This window comes from Leiobunum rupestre, chromosome 5 (assembly GCF_980474605.1).
Source record: "Leiobunum rupestre chromosome 5, qqLeiRupe1.1.hap1, whole genome shotgun sequence".
Classification (NCBI taxonomy): Eukaryota; Metazoa; Arthropoda; class Arachnida; order Opiliones; family Sclerosomatidae; genus Leiobunum; species Leiobunum rupestre.
In genome coordinates, this window is record NC_143388.1 from 39,378,533 (window position 1) to 39,406,341 (window position 27,809).

At 33.9% G+C, this 27,809-nt stretch overlaps 1 protein-coding gene across 3 annotated transcripts; it reads right to left on the minus strand.

Moving 5' to 3' along the window:
* Positions 1-9,454: 9,454 nt before the first annotated feature.
* On the minus strand, positions 9,455-26,958 carry LOC149944437 (cytochrome P450 3A24-like). Of its 3 annotated transcripts, XM_090175323.1 has the most exons (16): positions 26,835-26,958; positions 25,867-25,931; positions 24,648-24,744; positions 22,820-22,872; positions 22,487-22,583; positions 22,295-22,420; positions 20,879-21,116; positions 20,592-20,731; positions 20,383-20,509; positions 20,201-20,294; positions 18,774-18,882; positions 18,210-18,298; positions 16,455-16,592; positions 16,162-16,327; positions 9,572-9,657; positions 9,455-9,487 (listed from the first exon to the last, which is right to left on the minus strand). In XM_090175323.1, the coding sequence occupies exons 2-15, from the start codon at positions 25,923-25,925 to the stop codon at positions 9,583-9,585; spliced, it is 1,608 nt and encodes a 535-aa protein (XP_090031449.1). In that variant the 5' UTR covers positions 25,926-25,931; positions 26,835-26,958; the 3' UTR covers positions 9,455-9,487; positions 9,572-9,582. The 3 variants fall into 3 exon arrangements, with proteins under 3 accessions (XP_090031449.1, XP_090031450.1, XP_090031448.1); XM_090175324.1 differs by lacking the exon at positions 9,455-9,487 and having other exon boundaries at positions 9,526-9,657; positions 20,201-20,291; XM_090175322.1 differs by lacking the exon at positions 9,455-9,487 and having other exon boundaries at positions 9,526-9,657.
* Between the last annotated feature and the right edge of the window lie 851 nt (positions 26,959-27,809).

Genomic DNA, 27,809 nt, shown 5'->3' on the forward strand with positions numbered 1-27,809 from the left:
AAGTTATCAATAAAATTTTTTTATTATAAATTCTTAGACTTACTCAAGCGTAGCTGCTTTATTAAATAGTGAATATAACGTGTATGATTTTATGGTGGACAATTTGTACAAGTATGTTTTTGGAAACCTTTACAATATCAAGTAAATATATACTTTTAAATTTAGATTTTCTATTTTCACGTTTTAATTTTGTTTCAAATGTTTTGCCATGTTTAGAGTGGTCGTTATTAACGTAGATGATGTTAAAATGCTACTTGCTTTGGGAAATCTATCCCAGGAAACGAAGCCGGAATGGACAGTTGTGAAAGCAGTCAATAATAAAGTACCGTTTTCGTTATTTATAAGTAGGAATTTTAAAACGAGTATGACTAGTTCATGTTTTCAGTACCAAAAAAGAAAGGTTTGATAATTAGCGCTTAAAGAAACAAGGCAGTAAGTTAATATTAGCATGTGCAGTTGAGCAATATATAAAATCTACCAAGTATTGATTAAAAACGTGTATTAAAGGAGTCGAAGTGGTACATGAACGTTACACTAAAATGTGTTGTAAGTCAGAAACTTTTCCAGAAAATGACCGAGGCTTTTTTTCCGGAAAAGTTTCCGTATTCCATGATAAGTCTAATTATTGTTTGCAAATTGAAATAAAGCGGAATTTTCGCCTAATTGTTTCGAATCAAAAAGTAAAACTAAACCTCTAAACTAGTTTAAACTGATTAGAATGTTTACTGATAATAGACATTTTATTTCGTTAAAAAGTTAAAAACATTAAAAACCTTTAAAAAGGAATTTATGTGTCAATTTATTATTTTCCCGATTTGCTGAAAATTTTCCGAATTCCGGAAAATTTTCAGCTTTTTATTTTCCCAGAAAAATAACAACACTAATATAGATTATAATAGTATGAATTCAAAAATTTGATACTAATATAATCAATAAACAGGTTAACTCACCCCTCTAAAACGGGTACACGAGTGTAAACTTAGCTTTATTCTATACAATACTCAAACTTACAAGTTCCCTTTACAAGTTTTCGACGTGTGGCTAAACCTTCTGATAAAATACGCGAAAAAGTAGATTAGTCCATAATTAAAAGGGATAATATATCTAAATCCTAAACAAATTTGAAGAAATTAAAAAACTTACTAATAACTCGTACCGATAGGTCTTCGAGCGAATCTCGGATCAAATAGATCTTCGAGTAATAAATTACATAAAAACCAAATAAAATAGCCAGAAATTCCAACGGTAGACCGGTTTCGTTCTATTTGGAACTCATCAGTACCGTGCGGGAAATATGGCTGGCGACTGTTATATCGAAAAGAGAAACTAAGCCTCAACATTAAAAATTTCAAAACGCGTTGCATAGCAACGGAAAGCCAGTCCATAGGTGGTCTCTTCTAACTTGGCTAAACCTTCTAATTACCCTGTTTTCGATTAGATTATCGACGTTTTATTGAGCCCAATGTCGAATTGGGGAAGACCAGAATCAGTTAGCCTCTCAACCAATTTTGAGACAACGGTGGAAAAAATACTGACTTACAGAAATAATAGAATCGATGGGATGAATCAATACAACATCGGAGGTCTCAATTCTTTGGTGTGGATTACGACTTGCTTATGTCTTCTGGTGGTCTCTTTGTTGTCGTTTCTATTCAGAGACATGCGGTACAGAAGCAAAACCTTTCGACACTTCACCGAATACGTCTGGTTTTACATAACGGAAGTTCTCCAGAATTGTTGAGTAAATTATAGTTATCATTTTAATTTAATTAATTTTAACATTATTTCAGTGTTTTTGGAACGACATTATCCTTTCGTGCTTTTTGCGCTGTTAATGATTAAATTATTTTAATCTATTGGCAGCAATGGAAGTTAAAATTGATAATATGCCAACAATTATTCTTTTATGGTCCTGGCTAAGTGCATCTTTCATTTTAATGAGAGCCTTCTCTGGAAACTTGAAAAGTGATCTAATTATACCGCGCTTGTTTTATATAAATACTATTGAAGATTTACTTAAAGAAAATAAATTAACTCCAGTTGTCATTGTACCCACCGCATTTTTCTCCAGATTAACGATACAAGTAAGAACACTTTAATTATTTATCCCAATGTTATGTCTCTGTGACTGCAGAAGACTACACGGAGAACTTTTCCACTCGTACCCTCGCCTGGCAACTCTGCTTAATTTTACAAAAAGCGTCTTTTATAAATATTTTTAACAAACATTTTAGAGAATAAATGGTTTTAATTCATTTTGTAATTGTAACTCAATTTCGGTTAAACTATCGGTAAATAGCAGGTTATAAGGCCACCATTTTCCAAGATGGTGAATTTTCTCAAGGTGGCAAAATGGAGAAAAATACAGCACTTGAGAAATCGGCTTTTTATAATAGAAAGCTCTTGACGACACCTTTCTGTTCCAAGTCATTTTATTTTGAACTAGATAGCCTCTACTGCAGAATACGGAGTTTACTTTCTATAGGAGATAATTTACGGCGACCTGCCAAATGTGACACTAGCACAAATGTCAGTCAGCTGCAGGGCCGTCTTTACCTTTCAGGCGCCCCTTGGTTTAGAATATCAGGTGCCTTTTTTCATATGTCCGGGTCCTTATTGAATACTTTACAAATAAATTATGACATATATACAAGGCCTGACGGTACCCCCCAGAGCACGGCGACCTAGCCCAATGGTTGAGATGGCCCTGGTCAGCTAATTAAAACCTGTTTTGTCATTACCTTAGGGGGCGCTATTTATCGAAAACTTACCCCTTTTCTATTTGTATTTGGCTGGAGCCATTAAGGTAATAGATGGATTTACTTAGTTGATGTAGGTAGAGCACTTAACTGAGGTAAAATTTCAATATTTATCGGCAGATTTTAATTAACTTTAACAGCTTGAGGTTGATTCGGTGACGCAGCTTCATGCTAAAACTAAATACGGTGGAAGTGGGCCACAGGAATGTCTTCCAACGCATTAGCTAATTCAATCTGTAAGAGCTTCATTTTGCTCTGCACATTCAGACGATGTGGGGACCGACTAGATCCACCGATATGTTAAGTTAGATATTGAACTTGATGATGATGAGCGAGGGGCCATCACTAGAAAACGAACATTCATCGGGTTTTCTTCACACATGATGCTCAGCCAAATACAAAAGTCAAAACGACGTTCCGTATCGCAATCGTGAGGTGCTTGGTTAAGAGTCACTCGAAATGGATGGAAGTTTTGGTTTCGAAGGGTTCTCAAGGTCATCACTGGCGCTTTAGATACCGTGTCGAGGGCACGCAACCAAGTACGCCCAGACAGTGTCTTCCATGTCGATGTTTTGACGACCTTCTCAACGGGGGTTGAAATCTCGAACTGCTCCGAAAACGGTGTTACGGCTTGGTGATCTGTTCAGGTAGCGCATATCAAATAACTGACTTACTCTTATAGCGTTGCAATTCACTTCGCCGTAAAACCATTGGGCCATTAATGCCGGCTAATAGGAAGTTGTCGCTCAAATACTAAATAAACTTTACTTGGACCAAAATGAGACAAACCGTGCTAGAATCAAGTAGATCTGAAACAAAAGGGAAACGCTCCTTGTTGTTAAAGTACAGAGTTAATGCGATTTTGTTGTTAATACACAGGTTGGTTGAAGGAGCGCTAGGTTTGGTAAATATTACTCTTGGGTATTTCAATGATATTAATTAGGTAACGATTATTGAAAATTTATTTGAGAATTAAATTTTAAATGCAGTGTATAATTAAATATTGAGGGAGTATTGAATACTCAAATATGTAAGACATTGGTTTTTATTGGTCCTTCTAAAGGTTAAACCGGGAAGTTTATATGAGAAATTGATGAACAGAATGAACAAAGACGGAGATTTTGCCGATGATTTTCGAGACATAAAAGAAGAGTTTTTTGATGGAAACGTAGCTGTGTTCCTGAATACCGGTATTCTTTTCGACAGGCTGGCGCTCGAGTCAAACTACTTTAAGGAAAACCAAAAGTTCTTTTACATTAGTAAAATGGGCTATGAAAGGACAACAACTCATTTATACCTCAGCAAAGGCTTATCATTAAATGTTTTGGAAAAAATTAATTTAAGGTAAAATTTATTATTGCATCAGTTGTAATTGTCTGTGAAGTAATTCACAAGACACTTGCAAGTTCAAATGAAAAAACTATTAAGTTGTCTTTTCACCTTGAACACAGTTAGGTTTATACCACCTAAAGACGCTCCTTTGCAGTAAGGTATATACTGCCTTCAGACGCTGCTTCACATTAAGTTATATACCGCTTACTGCCGCGGCTTTAGAGTTAGGTATATACCGTCTGGTGACGCTGGTTCACATTTAGATATAAACCATCAGGTCCAGCTGCTTCACAGTTAGGTATATACTGACTGGTGATGCTTATTTACAATTAGGCATGTACCAACTGATTGCGCTGTCTCATCTTTAGGTCCGTTGACGGCACGATTAGGTTCCATTTCATGTTTTACTTTTGGTCTTTATTTTATATTTTCTGCCTGGTTTTACTGCTTTCAGATTAGGGTTGAGCTTGAATTTATTTATTCAGGTTAATAAAAAAAACTCACTTCTTATATGGAAAATTGATTTGAATCTAATTTTCAAATATAAAGTTAGTTTTTAAGATTTCAGACATTTAATGTATGGTATTAAGCATTTTTATTTACATGTATTATATTAATTGTAGTCTTGCTTTAGTTTGTTCTATTAAAAATATTTTTTTTCTAAGAATGGACCTGACTTCTAATACCTGTAATTTTAAGTATACTTTTTCAATTATTTTAAGACCAATTGTACAATTTGAAATATTGAAAGAGTGAATATTTTAAGTTCAACATCAAGAATTTCAAATGTTGGAAAGCTAAGCATTTTAATTGCAAAAGTTAAAAACCTTAGTGCTAAAAACAAACACGTAAAAATTGAAATAATCAGCTAGGCTAATACCCAAGGCACCACCTTAGGCCTAAGTCATCGCGCGACTACTAAAGCCTTCAATTCAGGTGGCCGGGTTACAATGCGTAGGAAGGTGGTTGTAAGCCCTTCATGCCACGTGAGCCAACAGCTCAAAACACTAACCATTACCGTTAACCTCAACAATTATTTTGGAAGGGGAAACCTAAGAGCTCGGGGAAAACCCCTTAAACCAGTGGGGAGAGAACTTGCAAACTCAACGCAGAAGGAGCTGTTCCGAGTTTGTACCCAGTGCCACAAGCTCTTGCTCCGAGGCGGAAGTGCCAAACACTCCACCACCCCACATTAACATGCATTAGATTTCTAACGATACATGTAGATTATTAAATGTTTAAAAGCTTAAAATTTAAAATATTGAGAAACTAAACGTCTTATGCTAAACATTTACAATATTAAATGTTAGAAAACTGAACGTCTTGTGCTAAACTGCTGAGCGTTTTTAAATAGCCATGCACTGGTCATATATTCGTGTATTTACTAAAAACAAATATGTTTTAGGATTTTAAGATTTGTGGAAACGGAGCAGTCTAAACCTAAATACACTCATAACATTTGGAAGATCAGAGAAGGATTGCAGACCACAACGAATAACGTCAATGAAGCCGAGGTCATGACTTTCCGATTTCTCGAACCAATTTTTAAAATTCTCGTATTTGGATATGTAGTGGGATGCATCACATTTGTTTTGGAACGCTTTTCGGAAGAATTGAAAGAATGCTCATCAAATCGACGATTTCCATATTATTTCTAGAAATTGAATTTACTTCTTGGCCTCAAGCATTATTTTGCCAATATTTTTGTACACCCAGTTTTTCAGCAATTTCGGCATTATACTATTTCTTATTCACAATTATTTGTTGTTAGGAAAGTGACAAGTTTTTAAAATGTTTAAGGAGTAAGTTACTAAATAAAATGATCTTCAGAAAAATTCAAGATACAATTTGACGTGGATACACATATTTTTACGAGCTTAAAGGGATACGTTTCTTGACCAGATTGTAATACAGTTTATAAAGAGCAATATTTTTACGAGTACAATATTATTCAGACCGAAGAATACTTAAGAACCTAAATGATTCAAGACTTACCTTTAAAGAGGAAAGATTGTTTTTATTATTGGTGGAAGTGCGTAAGTTTTAAATTTCCGGCATGGTGGATACCCGCTATTTTAATATAAAGTAAAGGATAATGAATGAAATTAGAGAAGTTAACAAAAGCGCATTAAAAGTCTTAACAACAACCTCGGGAGTATGAATGAATTAATGAATATTTATTTATTGTTTGAAAAAGAACAAATCCCTTTTATAACAGGGAGGAAACCATAACTATGGATTCACGAGCTACACACTTTTAAATTTATTTACCATCGTCAAAAACATAGTATATACAATTTTTTCGATAGCTTGAGTTTGGAAAAAAAACTACAGAAATCTAGAAAAATTAAACAAAAGGAAGGGTAGGACTAATACTAAAATTTTTAACAATATGTACAACTCAAATATGAATGCATTTGCAAAAGGGGATACATTTTTAAATTTAACACATTAAAAGAGTACCTCGACGTTCGAGAATAAACATAATTTAAAATTGGTTTTAAGCGCGCTATCGGTTCGCCGGCTAACGCAATCAAGTGGGTTTGAAATACAATTTCAACAAATTGCAGCACATTGGCTAACAAACGGTACACGAAAAATTAAAAAGTCCGTTTGAACATTAAAAAACCGGCGTTATTTATGGCTATGAGTTTGGTTTTAAAATTTGCTTGTTACACCACGGCCTTCGCTGGATGAGACTGTACTCTCATTTAGAAGCGCTTGGTGATAGCGCTTTGTATTATGATACGGACAGTCTCATATAAAGATATTTGAATACCAAGTAATTAGTTAAGGAATGGACTTATTTCGGGGATATGACCGATCAACTCATCGAATTCTGAACAAATTGTCATGTAACCGAATTTTGCTCCCGCAGCCCGAAAAATTACGCCTTCCGGGTACTCAACAGCGATACAGGTGAAATGAGTGAAATCGTGCAAACGAAAGGCCTTAGGCAAATCTACGTCACCAGGAAATCTATTGAAAGGGATGCTAGTAATCGACGTGGCTCCCCCTTCACGAACAAAACGAAATTCCCGATCTGTCGGTTAAATGTTACATTCAGTTATAACAGTTAAACAGGTTAAAATATACAGATCTGTATTAATGCAGCTCTTAATACTCTAGTTCATAAACGTAGTTAATTCAAAATATGGGCATGGTCTTTATAGCCCATAAACGTCGTGAAATCAAATTATGGAACAGGCCTATGGGTATATTCCCATAAGCGTAGAAAAATGGAAATATTTCTTCATATCACATCACTTGTAAGTAAAACCATGAGTAACTATCAGATAAACCCATTAGGATCTAGTAGATAAAACATTTCGGCACTAGAAGATTTACCCATTAGGAACTAGTAGATAAAACCTTAAGGAACTAGTAGATAAAACCTTAAGGAACTAGTAGATAAAACATTTCGGCACTAGAAGATTTACCCATTAGAAACTAGTAGATAAAACCTTAAGGAACTAAAAGATAAACCCATTAGGACTAAGTAGATAAAACCTTAAGGAACTAGTAGATAAAACCTTTAGGAACTAGAAAATAAACCCATTGGGACTTAGTACATAAAACCTTAAGGAACTAGTAGATATAACCTTAAGGAACTAGTAGATTAAACCTTAAGGAAATTGAAGATAAACCCATTAGGAACTAGTAGATACACCCATTAGGAACTAGTAGATAAACCCATTAGGAACTAGTAGATAACCCATTAGGAACTAGTATATAAAACCTTAAGGAACTATTAGATAAAACCTTAAGAAACAACAAGATAAACCCATTAGGAACTATTAGATAAAACCTTAAGAAACTAGAAGATAAACCCATTAGGAACTAATAGGGCAAGCCGCTAGAGCCTTTAGGGACCAACGGATAAAACCTTTAGGCACTAATGGATAAACCATCAGGGACTAACGGATACAAATTATAAAACAATCAGAGACTTATGAATAAAACAAGTTGTACCATTTAGAAAACCTAGTGGTTTAAATGGAACATACTAGTGAGAATTGTTCATAAAACACATGGATGCACCAAATTATTTCAAACTGGAACCATATAGGAAAAACTATTAATATTTTAGAAAGGGCGGAATCACTCGAACTAATCCAAACATCACTAATATTTATCTGCCAAACTTATATTTCATGCATTTATTTTTGCATAAAGTATACAAATAATTGTGTGACTCATATATTTTTGAACTTTTAGGTCAATTCCAATTGGCATGTTCCGACTCGACATTGTATTCCCACATTGTTTCCAGATAAATTTTTCATTAATTCTAAATGTCACAAAATTATAATTTAATAATGATTAAAGCAATTAATTAAATTACCTTTTATAAAAAAATTTCGAAATTTTTTTATGAAATTTTATATTTAACATGTATTCAATCCAATTTTAGAGTGTACATAAAAAGAAATCTTCTGAAATAATATTGAATTAAGTAATCTACCAACGAAAATTAATTATATTCTTTGTTCTAGTGTCGTAACGAAGATATAAGAGGTAGTTGAAGAATAGCGAATAATAAGTCCTTTCCCAATTTTAGGTCATCTACGTGATCAATTAGAGGCTGACAAATGGTATGCTCATCGGTCCAGGTGGGCTTTACTGCCTTACACATTTCTAATGAACAAAAGTAATTTCATCGTAATTTCTTGTCGAAACTCAACTAACCTAAATAACATGAGCCGCAACAGTCTTACGGTATCGATCCTGGCCGAGGCTAACATTCTTCTTTCCGATGCACAATTGGAGATACCACAGGTTATTCTACCGTCACCACTACCAGTATCAACGCCACGTTTATAAATTTGCGTATTAGAGTTTTCAACGCTCTGCATTAGAACAAACTAGTTATAATGGTTTTTATATCTTACCATATCAAACTTTTATTTGTAAATATTAAATAATTAGAACCGACGTGGGTAATATTTAGGCCTGAAGAAGTGCATCTGCAAATTTCGTTTACAGGAGATTGAAAGAGACTCGGTCGGCCCAACGCGATCAAGTACAACACTTACACAGCTGTTGGATCAACCTATACCTAATCAAATTAAATTGCACTGAAGGTACGGTTAATTAATAAGCTTGGAAATAAGTGATTTCACGGCATTATTTAGATGCAGTTTAAAATTTGATCAATCTTTTTGGAACACATTGCAAAGAAATCAATTATATACAAAAATTTTACATTTCCATTTTAGAAATTTTTAACTGCACTATCTTTATTTTGCCCTAAAGAATTTTGAGATCATTATCCTTTCTTCGGAATTCGCATTTTTTTATTAATTATTTTATTTATTAACGTCCGTTGCATTACAATATTTTCTAATCTACAAATTTCGTCCCGAATAAAGAGTTTTCCTTGTGATAAAAGATAACTATTAAATTTATTAAAACATTTAATTAATTTTACCATATGCAACATTTATTTAAGTGTAAATGCAAGTATTTGAAATAAATACATTAAAAGTAATTAAAGTTTTTCCAGCTTGAGCCACACTCCTCTTTTAGGCTGGATCACTCCAATTTTCTCGACCACTGATAGTTTCTCCAAAAATTAAAAGGAAAAAAATGTAGTTAACACATTGTAAGCACTTGAAAATTTAACTCTCAGGATTTAATAATCTGCCCTTGAAAAACGTATGTTTCAAAAACGCACCTTTCAAAGCGTTTTACAGAAAAAAAATCGATATAGCTTCTTTTTGGTTAATCACCCTCGGGAAAATGCACTTTGCTTTAAGGTTTGAATTCAAACCTTTTTATTCGGTTTCAGAGTAATTAGATTTTTAATTTATGCGTTTAATTGTTTTATTTTATATAATATTGTAAGTGGGAAATTTTGATACCGTTTCGCATATTAGAATCACCCTAAATTTCCCTTAAGTATTGCGTATTAGGCTTTCAGCCCTTTCAATGGCTGTTGGAATAGGTCAAGATAACGAAGATGAATGGACGTGTTGTAACTATAGAAATAATTAGAGCCCTTGCAGGAAGGTTTTAAGGCGAAACAAAAACAAACGAATTGGAAGCATTGAGGGACATTAAGTTTAGGGAGACACGTGTTTGATAAAGCCCGTCTTCAATTCGACATTGGAAACACGCCTTTTTACAGCTTCCGGGCCACTATGGTAAGAGCACGAAGTTTTCCTCCAGTCCCATGCCCAGTTGGCGAACTGGCTGAATCTCTTACTGTGGATCCGGGCTAACGTTTCGGCGTGGACACGATTAACAATAATTTTTTTTGGTATTTTCTTACTAGTTCTGATACCCTTGTCTCCGTTTCGAACTTCGTGTCTTCCAAAGTGGAGGACATGAAATCCATATACGTTGACGGGTCGTTTGCGGTGCCAGCCCTTTTCAAGCAGCTGGTTACGGTGCATTTCCAAGCGAATCACAACGATTTCACTTTCGCTTACGCACTACCGACCATAAAAACTAAAGCTGCCTATGATGAACTTTTCAACAGGATCTGCCAGCATTTTCCGCAGTTGCAACCCGAGGACGTCATGACGGATTTTGAGATCGGACCCCAAGAGAGCTTGTGTAATCATTTTCCTTTGAGATATCGAATGAAAACTTTGTATATACAGGGTCTTTTTTTTTGCTCGGAAAAGTGTTTTTTTTTCAAAAACTATTTATATTACCGATTTCAAATTTGGAAGGTCAATTCTCTATACCGGGCCACATCAGTTTGAGAAATTTGAGCGTTTTCGGTAATGTTTTTCACCAATTTTGAAAAATTATTTTTCGACCACTAGGTGCGAGATAAAAAATTTCTATCATAAAGTTGTAGGCCGTCATCGAAAACCCTTAAAAATTGTTCACTCGACGAAAAACAACTTATTTATCAGTGAAAATTCGAGCTTGAAAAATGTACAAGTTGGTGAAGCCAAATTACGATTGTTTGAAACGATAATTGAAAAGGGAACAAGTCTAATACAAACGTAGTAGAGTTTTCACACTTGAAAAAATTTACACGTTTGGTTTTTAAATGCAGATATTTTATTCACATAAATTTTTACAAAACATTTTCAATAATATCACCATTGGCTGCAACACAGGTTTGTGCGCGGACAATTAAGTTCTCAAACGCTTTCTCTACCATTTCTGGTGTGACGTCTCGGCAAGCACTGATTATTCGTCTAATGAGTTCCTCCCTAGTTTCAATGGGCGTGGCGTATACCTTTGCTTTAACGAATCCCCAGAGAAAATAATCCAGCGGTGTTAGGTCAGGTGACCTTGCTGGCCAATGCACTGGACCATTTCTCCCTATCCACCTTTCAGGAAACTCGTTGTTGAGGTGCTCAGTTACTTGCCGGGAAAAATGCGGAGGGGCGCCATCTTGCTGAAACCACAACTGACGTCTTTCAGCCAATGGAAGGTCGTCGATTGCGTCACTCAGTTCGTTCTGTAGAAAATGTAAATACCTTTGGCCGATGAGGTTCGTCGGCAGGAAAAAGGGACCAATCAAACGGTTTCCAACAAGTCCAACCCAAACATTGACCCGTTCAAATTGAACCTGGTGATGATATTCAAAACCCCAATGTGGGTTGATGTCAGACCAAAGATGGCTGTTTTGATGATTAAAGGGCCCATCTCTAGAAAATGACGCTTCGTCGGAGAACAAAACATGCGCAAAAATTGTCTATCTTCTTGGACAGCATTTAGTAACCAGTTGCTAAATTCATAACGTCTTTGATGGTCTCCGTCAATTAGTCCTTGGTGGAGCGTAGCTCTGTATGGGTGATAGCGATTCTTACGAAGAATTTTCCACACACGATTTGCAGAACAACCCAAATCAGCAGCGGCGTTAGCGCAACTATGACGAGGATATGCCACAAAGTACGCGAGTACATTGTTCTCGAAGTCTAAATCCGGTTGACCCAATCCGCGAAACCTAGGTTGCAAGTTACCAAATTGATTGAAATCGTGAATTGCTCGTCTTACTGTATTTACAGATGGTGCTCCATTTGGATGTCTTTCTGCGAAGATTTCAGTCTCTCTTCTAAGGTTTTGCGCTGCTTCTCCATAGTAAATGGCAACTATCTCGGTACGCTCAGCTACTGAATAACGAGGCATTGTTCGAAATAATATCAAACACTGATAATAATCTCCCAAAGTTTTCCTTTAAATACCCAATGCATGTTTAGGATTGACCTATAACCTCGTGTTTTTTAAATCCGGTCGTTTTTTTAACCAAAGTTTCAACTGGATTAGGTAATTCGGTTGCAATTATCGTTTCAAACAATCGTAATTTGGCTTCACCAACTTGTAAATTTTTCAAGCTCGAATTTTCACTGATAAATAAATTGTTTTTCGTCGAGTGAACAATTTTTAAGGGTTTTCGATGACGGCCTACAACTTTATAATAGAAATTTTTTATCTCGCACCTAGTGGTCGAAAAATAATTTTTCAAAATTGGTGAAAAACATTACCGAAAACGCTCAAATTTCTCAAACTGATGTCCCCCGGTATAGAGAATTGACCTTCCAAATTTGAAATCGGTACTATAAATAGTTTTTGAAAAAAAAACACTTTTCCGAGCAAAAAAAAAGACCCTGTATAAGCCTGTTCTTGCTCGTTCCGTTAACCCTTTACCTCCTTGCAAAGACTTAGCTTATTTTATATGTTGCTGCTTTTCCTTTTGAGTTATCGCGTTATTATAACTTGTTATGAGGTGCTAAAGTAAATTTTTGCTTCTAAAGTTTTGAAGTACTTAATATGAAACTTAAAATGTCCTCATTATTTTAATTACGTTATTTAGAATACAGACTTCTGTACCAAACCAAAAATTATTCCACCCATTACTTCATCAATGCCATCTAGGAAATAGTAATATAAAAATTGCAGAACTACAGTAGGAGTTCAGCAAACTACGATGTTGAACCTTTAGGATAAAATATAGAGAGTTGACCTTTAGGTCTGTTCAAAAGATTGACCATCCATAAGTATGACACACTTGCTGCTACAGACAAAGGCTAGGCGATCAACATTTTTCTAATAATTTGGTATCGGGTAGTACTAATTTGAAGTAACATGCGAAGATTAAAGTATGGTCGAAGTTCGACAATTCATCGTCAAGGCTAGTCGATCATTTGAACAGCCGACAAGTACCAATATCAGTCCATAATAAGTTCCGTTGCAAGAGATGGAAATTTGACCTATTGGTAGAGTAAAACCAAAGTAAAGTTTACCTGGTACAATTGCCAAATGCTACGAAGCAGTTTGACTTCTACAGTTTTATTATTAGGTGACACTGATTTCTTTAATAGAAAACGACCTTCCAACCAGTCGATCTTTTGGACAAGTTTCGACGTTTTAGGCAGTTAACCTTATAAAGATAATCAGCTAGGCTAATACCCTAGGCCTTAGTCATCTGTAGTGACTTTTAAATCCTTTAATTCAGGTGGCCGGGCTACAATGCTTACACTGTTAAAAAAATTGTTCTAATTTGAACAAATCGCCGTTCAGAAGGTTGTCCCTGTAACAGAACGTCATTTTGTTCTAATATGAACAAAAAATATTCGTTCGATAAAGAACGATGGTTGATGGTTCAATATTGAACTTAGATGTTCTATATTGATCAAACCATCTTTGTTTAAATTAGAACGTTTTGTCGTTCGCCGTGTATCATTTTCTCGTTCGCCGCGGAATGCTTTATCGTTATCCAATACAAAGAGTACATAAAGTTATTGCTTTCAATATTATAGCTCATGTCTCCTGCCAGCAGTTCATCATGCTCAATTAATAAAAGTAACCCAATCTAACCCATTGCCCACCGAAAAGAAAAACCAGGCCTATAAGTAGATTGTTTCAATTTAGTTCCAACCTCAACTACAACCATCTTATTAAGCTTAAAACATCTACATGTACCACGAAAGCGATAAGCGTAAAATAAATAAAACCTTTCCATAGCGCAAAAGATTTTACATTCTATTCTCAGCCGAGAGGCCGAGCACTGGTAACAGACGATTTTAGAATTTATTTCTAAGCTGAAAACGTCAAACCAAATTGCAGTATATTACGAAATATTTTCTGTAAATTTCAATTCTGGAACTTGGGCAATTACATTTCCGAACTAATTTCGTCTACCTTGCCAATCAAATAAAAATATACTTAAAAAAACGGTGCGTGTCCTATAAATTCGGACCTTTGACAACCCTTTTTCGTTTTCCACTTCGTTAGGACACGGAGGTTATTTATATCGTTATTTGTGTGAAGTTTCTTTTCAATTGGTGGGGTAGTTACAGACCTAACGCCATTTGAGTCGCTAGTGAAGGAGCTACGCTCCAACAATGAAATTGAATCTTCGGTAAATTTCCAAACACACTGTACATACAACTACAAAAACAACTTCATTACAACATGTTCTAACTCACCCTTTAAATAAATTACTACGAGTAATAGTTTAATCAACCAGTACACTAACTTAAAACAACATAATAATGTACGAAAAGAACTACCTATAACAAAGCGCACTCTAAACCACTCATTTATTACTTTATGGATGTTATACTTGTTTATTACTTTTGGCCATACGAAGTTTTCAGCAAAATAGTGTCACACTTATTAGTTACTGTTGGCCTTACGACGTTTTCCGCAAAATAGTGTCACACGTATTTGTTATTTTTGGCCATACGAAGTTTACCGCAAAATAGTGTCACACTTATTTGTTACTTTTGGCCTTACGACGTTTTCCGCAAAATAGTGTCACACTTATTTGTTACTTTTGTTCATACGTGGAAAGTGTCACGCTTATTTTGTTAGTACATGTACATGAAACCAATACAAAGATATCCATATAGGATTGTGTGTAAAACCTGTTCTAAGGGGAACGATATCCTAGCTATTGTAACGAATCTATTCTATTGGGTAGTTTACAAGCCTTCCTCCAGAGGGCGAAAGAGCATTCGTTCTTATTTGAACGAAATAAAATATCTTGAACACACCGTTCTCTGTTACATACCTTTAGAAGGCTATCGTTCATTTTTGAACAGACTGTTCTAAGTTGAACGTCTTCTGAACGAATTTTTTTAACAGTGTAGGAGCAGAGATCCTGCAGTTATAGAGATGAGAAACTCCCTATACCCTAAGCAAACCAGTTTTTTTCAAATTTTAGCCGATCGCAGCGACGCCTGTACGTGGGGAGTAATCGCAGAGATCCTAGGATTGTTACCGTTGTTTACAATTTTTGCGTCTCTCGGCTTAAACGGGCGCTTCCTTCCAAAATCATTTTTGATTGCCATGGCAAAACAGTTGCCTATGGAGACATTTCCCATTTCCGATTTGGCACTTTAAAAAAAATTTTGTTTGCAGTACCCGAAAACCTTTACTTTTTTAAACCAATTTATTTTGCATTTCAACTTAATCCATTCGTTTTTCGTTTGTATCACTAATAATGTACCGTTGCTTTATTAGAAAATAAAACTACATCGCTTCAATTTCACTAGTTTCTTGCGCTAGAATTTTAAAATAGGGCTAAAATTATTCTAGAAAATAAGCGATCTTACATTCCACCTCATTTAAGGAGGGGGGGGGACTAGAAATTCGACCCGAAATATACATATGATACTTGGGCCCATTTTTAATAATTTTAGAGGAGGAATGAAAAGAATATCATCAATACACTGACCTTAACTAAGAGTTCAATTTGAAAATTTAAAATACCATCTCACTATATAACGGGTAATACATACAGAAGCGTGTTCTAAGGGTCATACGAAGCGTAATATCTCGTTTGAAAGATATAATAATAATCATCCGCAAGGCTAATACCCAAGGCACCACCTTAGGCCCAAGTCATGTGTAAGTGATGACGGTCATTTTACTAACTGACGAGTGAGACCGGTCCGTTCACTAAAAGATGGCAGTCGCTTTACTAATTAGGGTGGTAGCTTTATCAACTGGAGCGGGTTACTCCCACCCCTCGCCTCATACTGACGAAAAGTGGATCAAGCATACTAGGCCCAAGCGAATGAAATACCAAAAGTTAGGGTCTGACTATTGAACCTGAACTCAGGTTAGGAAAAGTTATAATATTTGGCATATTTACAATTTCCGAGTGTTCGCTTGGCACCAGACGGTATCGACTGAGAAGGCTGGCCATGGTGAGCTTCGCTTCCAATTGGGCAAACCTCATTCCAATGCAGTTCCTGGGGCCCGCGCCAAATGGCTGATAGGACATTGGAACTATGTTCTTTTTGTTTTCAGGTGAGAACCTAAACAAAACAATTATTTGCAATAAATTGCATTTTGTAAAAATGCATTTAGAAATATTTCTGATAAATGTCAACTTAAAATATACAAAAAAATTGTAAAAATACTGGTCTTTGAAATAGAATTTACCTTTGAGGGTCGAATACTTCCGGTTTGTTCCACAGCTCTTTGTCAGAGTGTAAAAGGCAAATCGGTATTTGAATAGACACGTCTTTTGTTATTCTCAAATTTCCATATGTTTTTTCTTTTGCGACAGCTCTTGTTAGTCTTTATTTAAAAAATTAATATTTCAAATGTGATGTCAATAAATAGCATAACAGACGAATACTAGGAGTTGGTTAAAATTACGATATAGCTATTGGGCTGAACCGAGAGGCTAGTCACTTTTAAAACCCTTGTTCACCTAATTACTGATTTTCAAAAACCATTAGAGATTGCCACTAATTTCGCAGTTACTTCCAATGATTTCTCAATTTTCTCATGATACATCACTGATTTCCATTAATTTCCATTATACCCTATGATTTGTACACCTGATTAACAGGGTTGGTAAGTATAAGCCACACTGGTTTAAACCATGGTTTAAATTTTGGTTTAAGCCCAGTGATTTAAAAAAACAATGGTTTTTTAATAATTTGGTTATTTTAGTTAATTAAAAAATAATGCAAAATGTTTGTTGATTTTCTTACCAAAATTATTACATTTCAATACCTTCCTAAACATCCCTTAGGATTTCTCATCTAGTATATAACCCGAAAACATTCTGTCGTCGTTTACCCTTCTTCATCCTATACTTAACATAAATTTTGCTACTGTTTTTCAATAAAAATCTTTATTTTTACTTATGGTTTTTGCTACATTAAAACTAAAACTGAAAATTCGTACTGGTGATACTTGTAAATAATGAAATCAAAACTAAAACTTGGTTCTGGTCACGTGAGACTTGTAATAATAAAAGTAATTTTTAGTTAATTGGTAATATGTTAAACAAAAGCAAAACATACATTAAAAGTAAAATAAAGCAATGGTTAGAAAATACGGATTTAAACGAAACAAAAACCTGGTTCAATCTGAACAAACCGGTTTTTTGGGTTTTTATTTAAAAAAAACTTTTTTCTCCAACCCTTCTGATTAATGAGGTTACTACACCCTTGGGTTCAACGAGACCTTTTTTATATATATTTCGGAATTGGAGCAAAGGTGGCCGCTGTGAAAACTTTTAACCTGATTTCAAGGGTCTACAGGTTTTTATTAAATTACACAAGATGTTCACGATAGTTTCCAAAAATAAGATTGGCCGTATGTTTTACCCAGAGATTTGAAAGAAAAAGAGTTACCTTGAATTCGTGTTGAATATTTTATGATTATGTGGCTATTTAATCCTGAAAACGTGATTCGGGTTTCACAATGATTTTGGTAGTTGAGACTTAATGGATTATAGTTTCGACAATATGAAGAATTGTGAGACCATTATTTTGCCCCTCAAAGACTCATAAAAACATTGACAATTTAAAAATTTGCCCACGTGAATTAGCCAACAGTAATTACAGCCGATTTAACAGTTAAAGTTATTCGTAATTTTGTCAGGGCTTAAGCTATAAGCCAAATGTTTTGCAAAGCAGTGCTACAGCCTACAGGTTTCATAGTAGTATTGAAAAATGCTTCAAACCAGACTGCACAGAAATTTGATTCGTAAAAATTATACATTAACTAACCACAAATTGCATGGTCGGCGTAAGAGTCCGATAATTCTGGGGCACAAGCTACCCAATCACTGTACTATCACAGCTGCTATTCGAGGGGTTCCGCGTATCGGAATATAGTTAAAGACATTCAAAACAAAGTGTTACTGCTACGTCTCACTTGTATTTCTGGTACACTTACAAAGGAATAAGGTTATAGAACCTCAACGTTTCAGACATAACTTCGTCAAGATATTTCAACTTTGCAATACTGGAATAGTTAAGTTCGCCCTAAAAAACGAAAATAAAAATTTGGTTTAGTATGGTGGTTAGGATTTTCTGGTAGTTAGCAAATTGTTAATACGCAGCACCGGAAATAACTTATTTTGGAGGTAGATACTCCTGAGATAAAATATTTTCCTAATTTATTCGGTTTTGAAGAGCAGGGAATCTTAACAAAATTTGTCTAAAACATTGCGGGAACTAGACTAGAGACAAAATGTTTTAAGCGAAAACGTATCCAACTTAAAATGAATTTTTTTCCGGATGGGTAAATTTCATATATTTCCATCGCATTGTCAGCACTAAAACCCCGGTAGCTTGGTTAGGCTCCGAGATCAGAACCTGAATGTAAAGTCATACACAAGACACCTAGCGAACGCTTAAACGTTTGGGAACTCACAAGTCGGGATTTTTAGAGTAACGTTCTTATTAACATGGTGCTTTCCAGAAATGTATTCGAGGATCACGCAATGTTATCACTTACGTCTTCAGCTTCCACGTGTCGTACTTCATCTCTTACTTTGTCTTGAACGTCAGGATGAGATATAAGAGCATGTGACATATATCCAAGAGCCGTACTAGTCGTTTCGTAACTAAACCCATAATTAAATTTAAATTTTTAAATCAAGTACCTTCTTTTCAGCTAAAACAATTTCAATATTGGTATAGGTATTAATGAAAATGTTTTTGGATATATAATGAAATGTTTAAATTATCTTCAAGATATCTTTCTGATAATTGCAAAGTAAACAATTTTATTCATAAATATTCAAATTTAAATTTTTTTTCTGTCAAAATTAATTACCAATAAAAACTTTCGTTAAAAAACGTTCATTTTTAGCAGTCATACAAACATAACAATTTAGATAGATTACTATTTAATTTAGTTGCGAAAAGGTATCTACTACCAACTTGTTATTTTTCATGACTTAATATATACGACAATTGACCTATTCCGACCAAACCAATTTCATATAAGGTTTTCACTGTCAGTTTTCGTCTACCACCTAGCGTTAAAAAAAGTCGCGATTTTGCTGAAATTTACAAATAACATCGACCTTCCCCAATAATGTATATCCTGAACATTTCACATTTGTAGGTAGTATAGTTGTTGAGCCAAATGCCTGGGGCTATCGAATTAAAACGCATATAGTATATATAATTCCTATACACTTATTAAACTTATTTTGTTACAATTGATAGCTAAGTATATAACTCATTCTAGTACGGGAGGCTAAAATAAATTTGAAATTTTAATCTACACTAATTTGGCGGGTATAATTGTTGGAATACTAAGTAATTTTGCTTTATTTTATACAAGATGGCGCTATAAGCTAATTTTACTTTATACTGCTAATGACTGATATAGTTCTAAACTAGACCTTACGTTTTGTTTTCTTTCTTATCAGGAGTCAATGTAAATAAAATTGTATGAGACGTAATAAAGACTTATTACTAATTTCTTTAAGAAAACGACAGTTTTTATGATCAGACGATTATAATTCAATTATAATTCTGTTTTAAAGGCTGATTATGTGTAATAACCAATGGCTTTGAAAAACCTCTTATTGAAAGTAACCCTTTATACGAATGATTTAGAAAAATTAGGAATATAGTTAGGAATCCTTCACGGAATGTCGTTTCAGCCTGTATCTATATTGTAAATTATTTCGCTGATTAAAGTTTATCTTCACCATTTCTCATAAGACATTAAAACAAATATTGATTCAAGTGGTACTCATATTATAATTGGTTCCAAGAAAATTAATCAATTTGGTTTACTATAGCTGGCGTAAATTTTAATCAAAAACATTAGATATGTTTAACAATAGAAATATCAGCTAAATCATTACAAATGAAAACTCGCAGATTTTCCAGCAAAGTTAGATGAATGTTTTAATCAAAACTTACCCAGCAAGTAAGAAAAAAATTGCATTAGAAACAACTTCCCGGTCAGTCATGCAATACTTCGATTTCTTATTTGCATTTATTACACCGTTTTCTTCTAAACACAAAAGAACGAAAAATAATAATTTACACACAAATCATACATGGTCCTCACCAAGGTGTTATTGAATAGTATTTTAACTCACCAGCTTGGTTTCCCGCTGGTGGTTCCAATTCGTTGCCAGCAGTTAAATTCTCGACCGAAGCGTTTTTAATAGCAGTCCGAGTAATTTCAGCATCCAACATTAGTTGTAAAAGGTCATTTCTTTTATTCTAAAATATCATACCATGCCAATTGATAATGTTTACATTTATTGCCAACTGTGTATAAATAGTAAAAATATCCAAAATATACCGTAGAGTCAGCTCTTCGTTCTTTGACAATACCAAGGCATCTCAAAATAGCCTGGTTGCTCTTGGTAGGCGAAAATAAATTAGTCAGCTTTGAAATTAGCTTTCGCACAAATGTAATTAAAGAGAAATCCGGAAAGCACACTTTAATTAAAAGAAATATAATTTAAAATTTGGATGAGCTTCGCGTACAACAACTACTTTGGCATTGAGTGATAAAATGCCATCTACTCTCTGAGAAGTTTAATTCAGTAGTAAAGGGTCACTACATTTGTGCTTTAGTTATAGTACTTGCAAAAAAGAGGAGCCCTGAGATTGGATTCTCCTTGAGGATATCTTGAAGGCCATCTAGGAATGGATCCTTGGGGTTTATCTGCACGTTGGTCTCGGTTCCAAAAGCAGTTCTCGAGATGACATCTAATGTCAGTCCTTTAAACATTTCGTACAAATCAATTTCATTTGCTTTAAGACTTTCTTTGTTTACTTTGCCGAGAAAAATGTCCAGAGCCAATTTAAAGTGAGAAAACATCTGGAAAATAAGTGACCATCAAATTGTCAGATAAATGACCATCAAATCGTCAAAGAAATTGTTTCAACAAATTATAAAAATCCAAACATGATACGTACTTCACTGTTACATAAAGATATGGACTCACTATGTATGCCAAAAATAAGGTAAAAAACGATGTTTTTAATGATAATTTTGATATTAAACTATTTACGGGATAACTTGCGCATCGTACTAAATTAAAAATAAATCACACCACAGTACACAATAAGTCGTTTATATGAAACGCTACAGCGGTTTCGCTACCAAGGCGAAAAGGCAAACAATAGGAGTAAATAAACAAAAACAGAGTAATTGAAAAGCAGCACTCACAAATTGAAAATCCATCGTATAAAATAACAATGCATACAGAAAAATATAAATATTGCCACCTATAAACGAAACCTGAAACTACAAAATTAGTATATACGACATAGTTGGAAAATGAAGAGGGTCATCCTCGCGATTTATTATTTTATTCTTAGATTTTAATTTAATAATTTCCCATGTGCCCAATTTTTTTGGCTTAAGCCATTATATGGAAGAACAACTAACTTTTTATCCTTTAGAAATTCCGAACACATCTTTGTATCATTTATCGTTCCCAACTTATTTTTAGTTTTACTAATGATCCTATTTATAGATAAAACCCCTGTCCAACGCTATTTTCCTTATAAAATTGAGTTCGTCGTTTAGATATGTTTCGTAACATCAAATTTGGAACTCGCGTTCTATGTATGTGTAGAACGCCGTTTTCTTTGGCGATTCTGAGTGACCCGATTGTCTTTGGGGAGGGGTCACCATGGAGAACGATTTGCGATATACTGTGGCATCTAAAATTTTGGTTTTGTTTTTTATAAAAAGGTTTTTCGATTTATGTAGATTGCTGCTTTTTAATTACTCTGTTTTTGTTTATTTACTCTGATTTTTTGCCTTTTCGCCGCGGTAGCCAATAATAGTTTAGTATACGCCTGACGACAGGATGTTCAAGTCATCCCGAAACAGCTGAAGCGTTTTAAATAAACGTCTTATTGTTTAACAGTGGTGTGATTATTTTTAATTTTGATTGAAATTTTTTTGAAGTCACAGAAATTACAAGATTTTGCCACATTTTAAACCAAGAAATATCAGTCTCTTATATTTTAGTGAGCTGATCAAACCTGTTTCATTTTCCCACTGGTGAAAGTCGGTGTAAGAATGGCTCTTTGCTCTTTCCATCTGTCGTCTTGTTCTTCGAGAAGGTGTTGCGAATATGTATTGCTAATTTGGCCTCCTGGTATTAGATTCTGAATTACGGAAATCCTCTGTGTTAAAGCATTTAGGGATATAATATATTTCCTTGTGGAACTTACTGAACGGTTAATGAATGAGTGGAAATCTTTAATTTCTACTTGCTTTAATATGTCGGGGTCTAAAATTACCAAAATCGGATTTCCTCCCAAATAATACCTATTGTCAAAACAAGATAATTAAAAGACATTTTAAATTAAAAACTTTTTGGAAAAGAATTATAGAAAATTAACCAGGGATTCCCAGATTGTGAAAGTAAAGGAAACACTCCAATGAATTAATACCATTTTATATTATATATATTTATAACCTTGAAAATCTAATTAACCTTTTTTCGTTGGACACATTGCCATTTGGTTAAATAATTTAAATAAAAAATTATTTTTTCAAATTACCCAAAGCATTTTCCATATTGTTTCCTCCAATCAGAAAATGCCTTAATTAAACCCTGAAAATATATTGAAGTCCTTGGTTAGGGGTTTTTAAGCAATAAATCAATAACACGTTAATTTTTAATATTTTGATAAATACTTGCCGCAAATGACCAAAAGTATTACAATGTTTTATATCTCAATATTAGCACTTTTTCTAAAGGGTTTCACTTCAGCTTCTACCATCTTTCCATTTTTTCATTATTATATCTTCTTCTCAAAATGTTACGGTTTATGACTTTTAGTCAGTCTTCTCAATGAGGTATTACATTAAACATGTTTTGTTACAAATCAGTTTGAAGTTGTGAAAAAATACGTTAATTACGCGCGTTTTAATTTAAATTTAAACTTTTAGTGTGTGTCACTGGCACCTTTAAAACTTTCCTAAATTTTCGGTAAATAACACGCGTTCTAGAACATCCATTGGGAATTCCCACTTATTAACGGAAATGTAACCTCTCTATGGTCATTTATTTTACTTAGTGTACTTGCAATGTATATATTTTTTTTCAACATTTTTGTAAAAAAATTCTTTTGTAAAACCTTGAAAAATGTACCAAAATTTTTACCCTAAGAAAAATTACACCTGTCATTTCAACATTCCTACTTCAAAATATTTTAGACCCCCCTTTTTTAGTAATAGTAATTTATTTAATAGTATAGCAAAGGTACGCAAAATAAGTACTAGTTAGTTTAGCTGTTTAACTCCGGTTAAGCTAATTTAAAACTTGCTCTCTCCAAAGAACCAGAAACCAGAGGAAAGGAAAAAAATAGAATTTCTTCAGAATGGAAGGGATTAATTTAAATTTCGTGAAACATTTTGACCATTATTGGAATATTTTGCCACCTAAAACTTAATATATTTTAATAATGACCAATGAGTTTTCTCATTTAAAAAACCATTTCTTCGTTATGATGATTCAAACTGTTGCAGTTAATGTAGAATACATTTAATATTTAATTGGTGCCCAGAAATAGATAAACAATGAAAAAGCTTGTCTGGCAATTTAATTTCTTTTACTAAATATTAAAAGTGCAAAAATTGTCCATTTAAGAAATTCCAAAAAAATATTAAATAATGGCCAGCCCGGATTAAAAAACGTACGTAGGTTTGTAAACACTTCTGACGTTCACAATTCCCAGTTATCTAAATAGAGTGGGCTTCATAGCGTAGTCTAGACTAATAAATAAATTTTAGAAAAAATAGTTTCAACGGTGTTTAAGAGACAAATGCAGGGGCCGTGTACTGATCGCATATCTAGAAAACTTTAATACCAAAGCTTGAGAACAATGCACCAGAAATTCAAATGGGTTTTCTCCGCAAAATGCAGAATATTTTAGGTTGAAATCGAAATTTTGAAGAGTTAGAATTGGGAAAATGGTTTTTAACTATGACATTTCCAACTGGGAAATATCGCTATCAGTTGGGTAAAAGAAAAGAAAACTCAATGACAATTATTAAAATATGTTTAATCTTAAATAATTATATTATTTCAGAATAATTTATTTTTGAAAGCCATTTTTATTATATTTTTGTTGTAACATCGCAACCCCATAACGCAAAATTTCAAACGGATTTGAAAAATAAAACATGTTTTAATAGAAGACTTATCGACCAAATGTGATATATTTCTGGGCAATAAATAAATGTTTATAAATTATGCAGTTCACGATATTTCTTTATTTTTAATTTACTGGGCATAAGTGGAAGTTATATTCTGGTATCATAATATTATAAAACTCAAAATTGTGTTGCCTTTATTAAATTTAAATGGGTTAAAAAATTAAAAACCTTTCTTTTTATTTCCAGGATATTTCCAGTGAAGAAATTTGGGCTGGGGCCTGGTATCCCGAGATCCATCAAAACTGACATTTTCCTCCATCTTTTACTGTAATCATAGAAAAAACGAATTAGAAATTTTAATATATCTTCGGTTGTTAAGATAAATCTAATAAAAGTAAAATTGGAAACTGATAAGGGCTGCATTCAGTACCGCTCAACGAAATATCTGGAAAATTATTTTCGTTCAAACTGTTGCTAAACGTGACGTAGAATCTTGTTGAACACAATTTACTCTTATTGTTAATTTTGTAAAATACCATCTGTCACGGCGTCTGCAGCTAGCTTTCTTAGGTGCTACGACGTCACGTGACCGTTGAGCAATGAAAAAACCTGCTCTTACAGCCGCTGACTACATTGCTTAACGGAGCGGCAACGTGAGGCCAAAACCAGAAACGCGAAAAAGCGTACAATATGAATCCGGACTCAATGTTTACTCAACGGTGAGTCAGTTGAGCGTTACTGAACGCAGCCTAGTCTATCAAACGGAACCGATCTAAAATACCGGGTTCATGGTCTATAAAATCTTCGCTTTTACATGGTACCCCTTTAATCTTTAGGTAACAAGACACACGCAACAAACCACGTTCTTAGGAGTTATTTCATGATAATTCTTCCAGCGACTTTCTGGACTGATCAGCGCAAGCAAAGAGGAGGTTATTAATTTTCGTGGGCGACGATAGCATTTTCGTTGCATACGTTAACATAGAGGCATGTGCACTCAAACGTTATTAAAAAGTAGAAAACCATTTGCACCGAAACGAACGAAAAAGGAAGTATTTCGATGGCGTTTAGAGTTAAAGCTATTCAGGCGTTACTCTAGTTTCTTTGCCTTTCCCAGGGCTCCGTCTGCTTGGAAATCTTGTTGATTTTCTGAGTCTTAAGCCTGAATTAAGATACCGACAGGGAAATGACTAAAGCTTTAAACAAAATAGCGCGTAGTTTGGTTTTATGGATTACAGCTATGAATAAAGTACATATAAAATTAAACGTTCGAAGGAAAAAAATAAGAAATGCATACCATTGAACGTAACACTTTCCTTATTGTAAAAAATGACTGTGTAGTTCAACAGTATGGCAAAAGGCAATATAATTTGTATACTTCATAAATAATAAAGTATGCAAAGCATAAATGTTTGCCTAAAGAAATAAATTAAAGTGAAAATCTTACTAAAACCACAGTGACACAGGTGCTATGAATAAAATGAGCGTGATCGACAACACTTCCATTGCAACCTAGCAAATATTTGAATGAAATGAAATTATCAATGTGGAAGAAGTGGTCGATTTAGTTGACCACCTCCCCCCCCCCTTAAATTGGAGAGAATGGTTAACCACAGCACAGCAACCCACTTTAATATTTTGTAAATAACAAATATTAATAAGCAACACTTTTGGGTTTAATTTCGGGAAAAAACATGGCAGAACAGGCGGAAAAAGGGTGATTGGGCGTTCTCATTAGCTCTGGAGTAGGTTGGTTTCAGAAATATATATTTAATAGTCTTGGTAAGTAGGTTAATATATGAAACTTATTTGTAGAAATGTTTTAGTTCCAATATGCGAATCTTTATTAGTAGAAAGCCCATGAACTTAAGAAACGGCTAGACGAAATTAATAAATATAATCAGGTTATGTGCGCTCTCTAGTTTCATAAAATAAGTCTTAATATAAATAAGGGGTGAACACTCAATTTTAATTAAAATACGTAATAATTTAAACTTACTCTGCTCAGCTTTCTCAGAAGAGAGATGACCGAAAACGTCATATTATTATATATTATTAATAACAAGACTTAAAACACTAAACGATGTAGTTAAGAATTCTAGACATTTAAAATCCATTTACAGAATTAAAATCCGATAAGTGATTTGGCTTAACACTTATTGTAAAAATGGAAAAAAATTCAAAACAGCCGCTACCGAAGTCCAGAGCCCATTTCTAGTTATCATTAAAGAATTTATTAGACTACATTTTTTTCCCGGGAATATAAATCCAAAATAATAAAATAATGTATCTTTATAAAATACATTCGAATTTAATGTAAAGCCTATTAAATTGTTATATTTTACATTTTCTTGAATTCCAAACAAATCTCCCTTATAAATATAATCTGAACGTATAAGCTAATAAAATATTTACCTTTAACAAGAAACGGAATGGGTTGTTTTAGTCCTGTAAAAAGAGCTTGAAATTTGGTGTAGCGTTTTTATGCTGGCGTGGCTCTAAGGAATAATGAACAGCGGATACAGCTAGATGGTTTTGAGTCACTCTTTAAAACAGTTGTAGCAGCGTAACGAGCAAAGCGCTAGTGTGATTATTGTGTAGACCTCTACCACATCAATTACACTTTACCTGACACTGTACATGGTGTTTCCATTTAAACAAAAGCATAACGAAAAGAATACTAATGTTTCGTTTTCATTTTTATAATGATGGTTTGTTTCAATAATGACCATTTCATATTTTTAGGTTTATTCATCCAGTGGAATTCTTTAAGTTTTATATTTCGGAAAATAGATCCACTTTTCATGGTTTTGAAAACAAGATAATATTTTACCTGTAGAAGGTAGAAAAACAATGATGTAGATTGAGATCTTACGCAAAACCGTACGAAGAGAATCAATTTGTGGTAAAAATACAAAGAAATGAAGACCAACTAAGTTGATTTGAAATTCATTTTCGATTTAAGTTTTATATAAAATTAATTTAAATTTATTTAAATCACGGGTACCTATGCCAAACGCCAGTGTGGCCCGTGTGGACCATTGAGCACATTTTAAAGTTCATTGTCTTAGCCTCATAGGTCTTTGGAAACATATTTGTTTTTAACGGTGCCCCTCAGGAGTTTGCTGGGTCCCCTCAACTGAAAAAACCTGGCTACGGGCCTGCATATGAGGTTCACATGAAAACGTAAAAACAAAGATTGCTAATAATGTACTTGATATTCAAATACATCTATTGGATTGTCTTTGAACAATGCAGAATATTTTCGGTTTAAAGCGAAATGTTATTCTTTTAAAGTCACATTTAAAAAAATTAGAATTGGGAAAAAGAATTTTAATTATTACATTTCCAACTGAGAAATATCTTTATCGGTTGGCTAAAAGGAAAGAT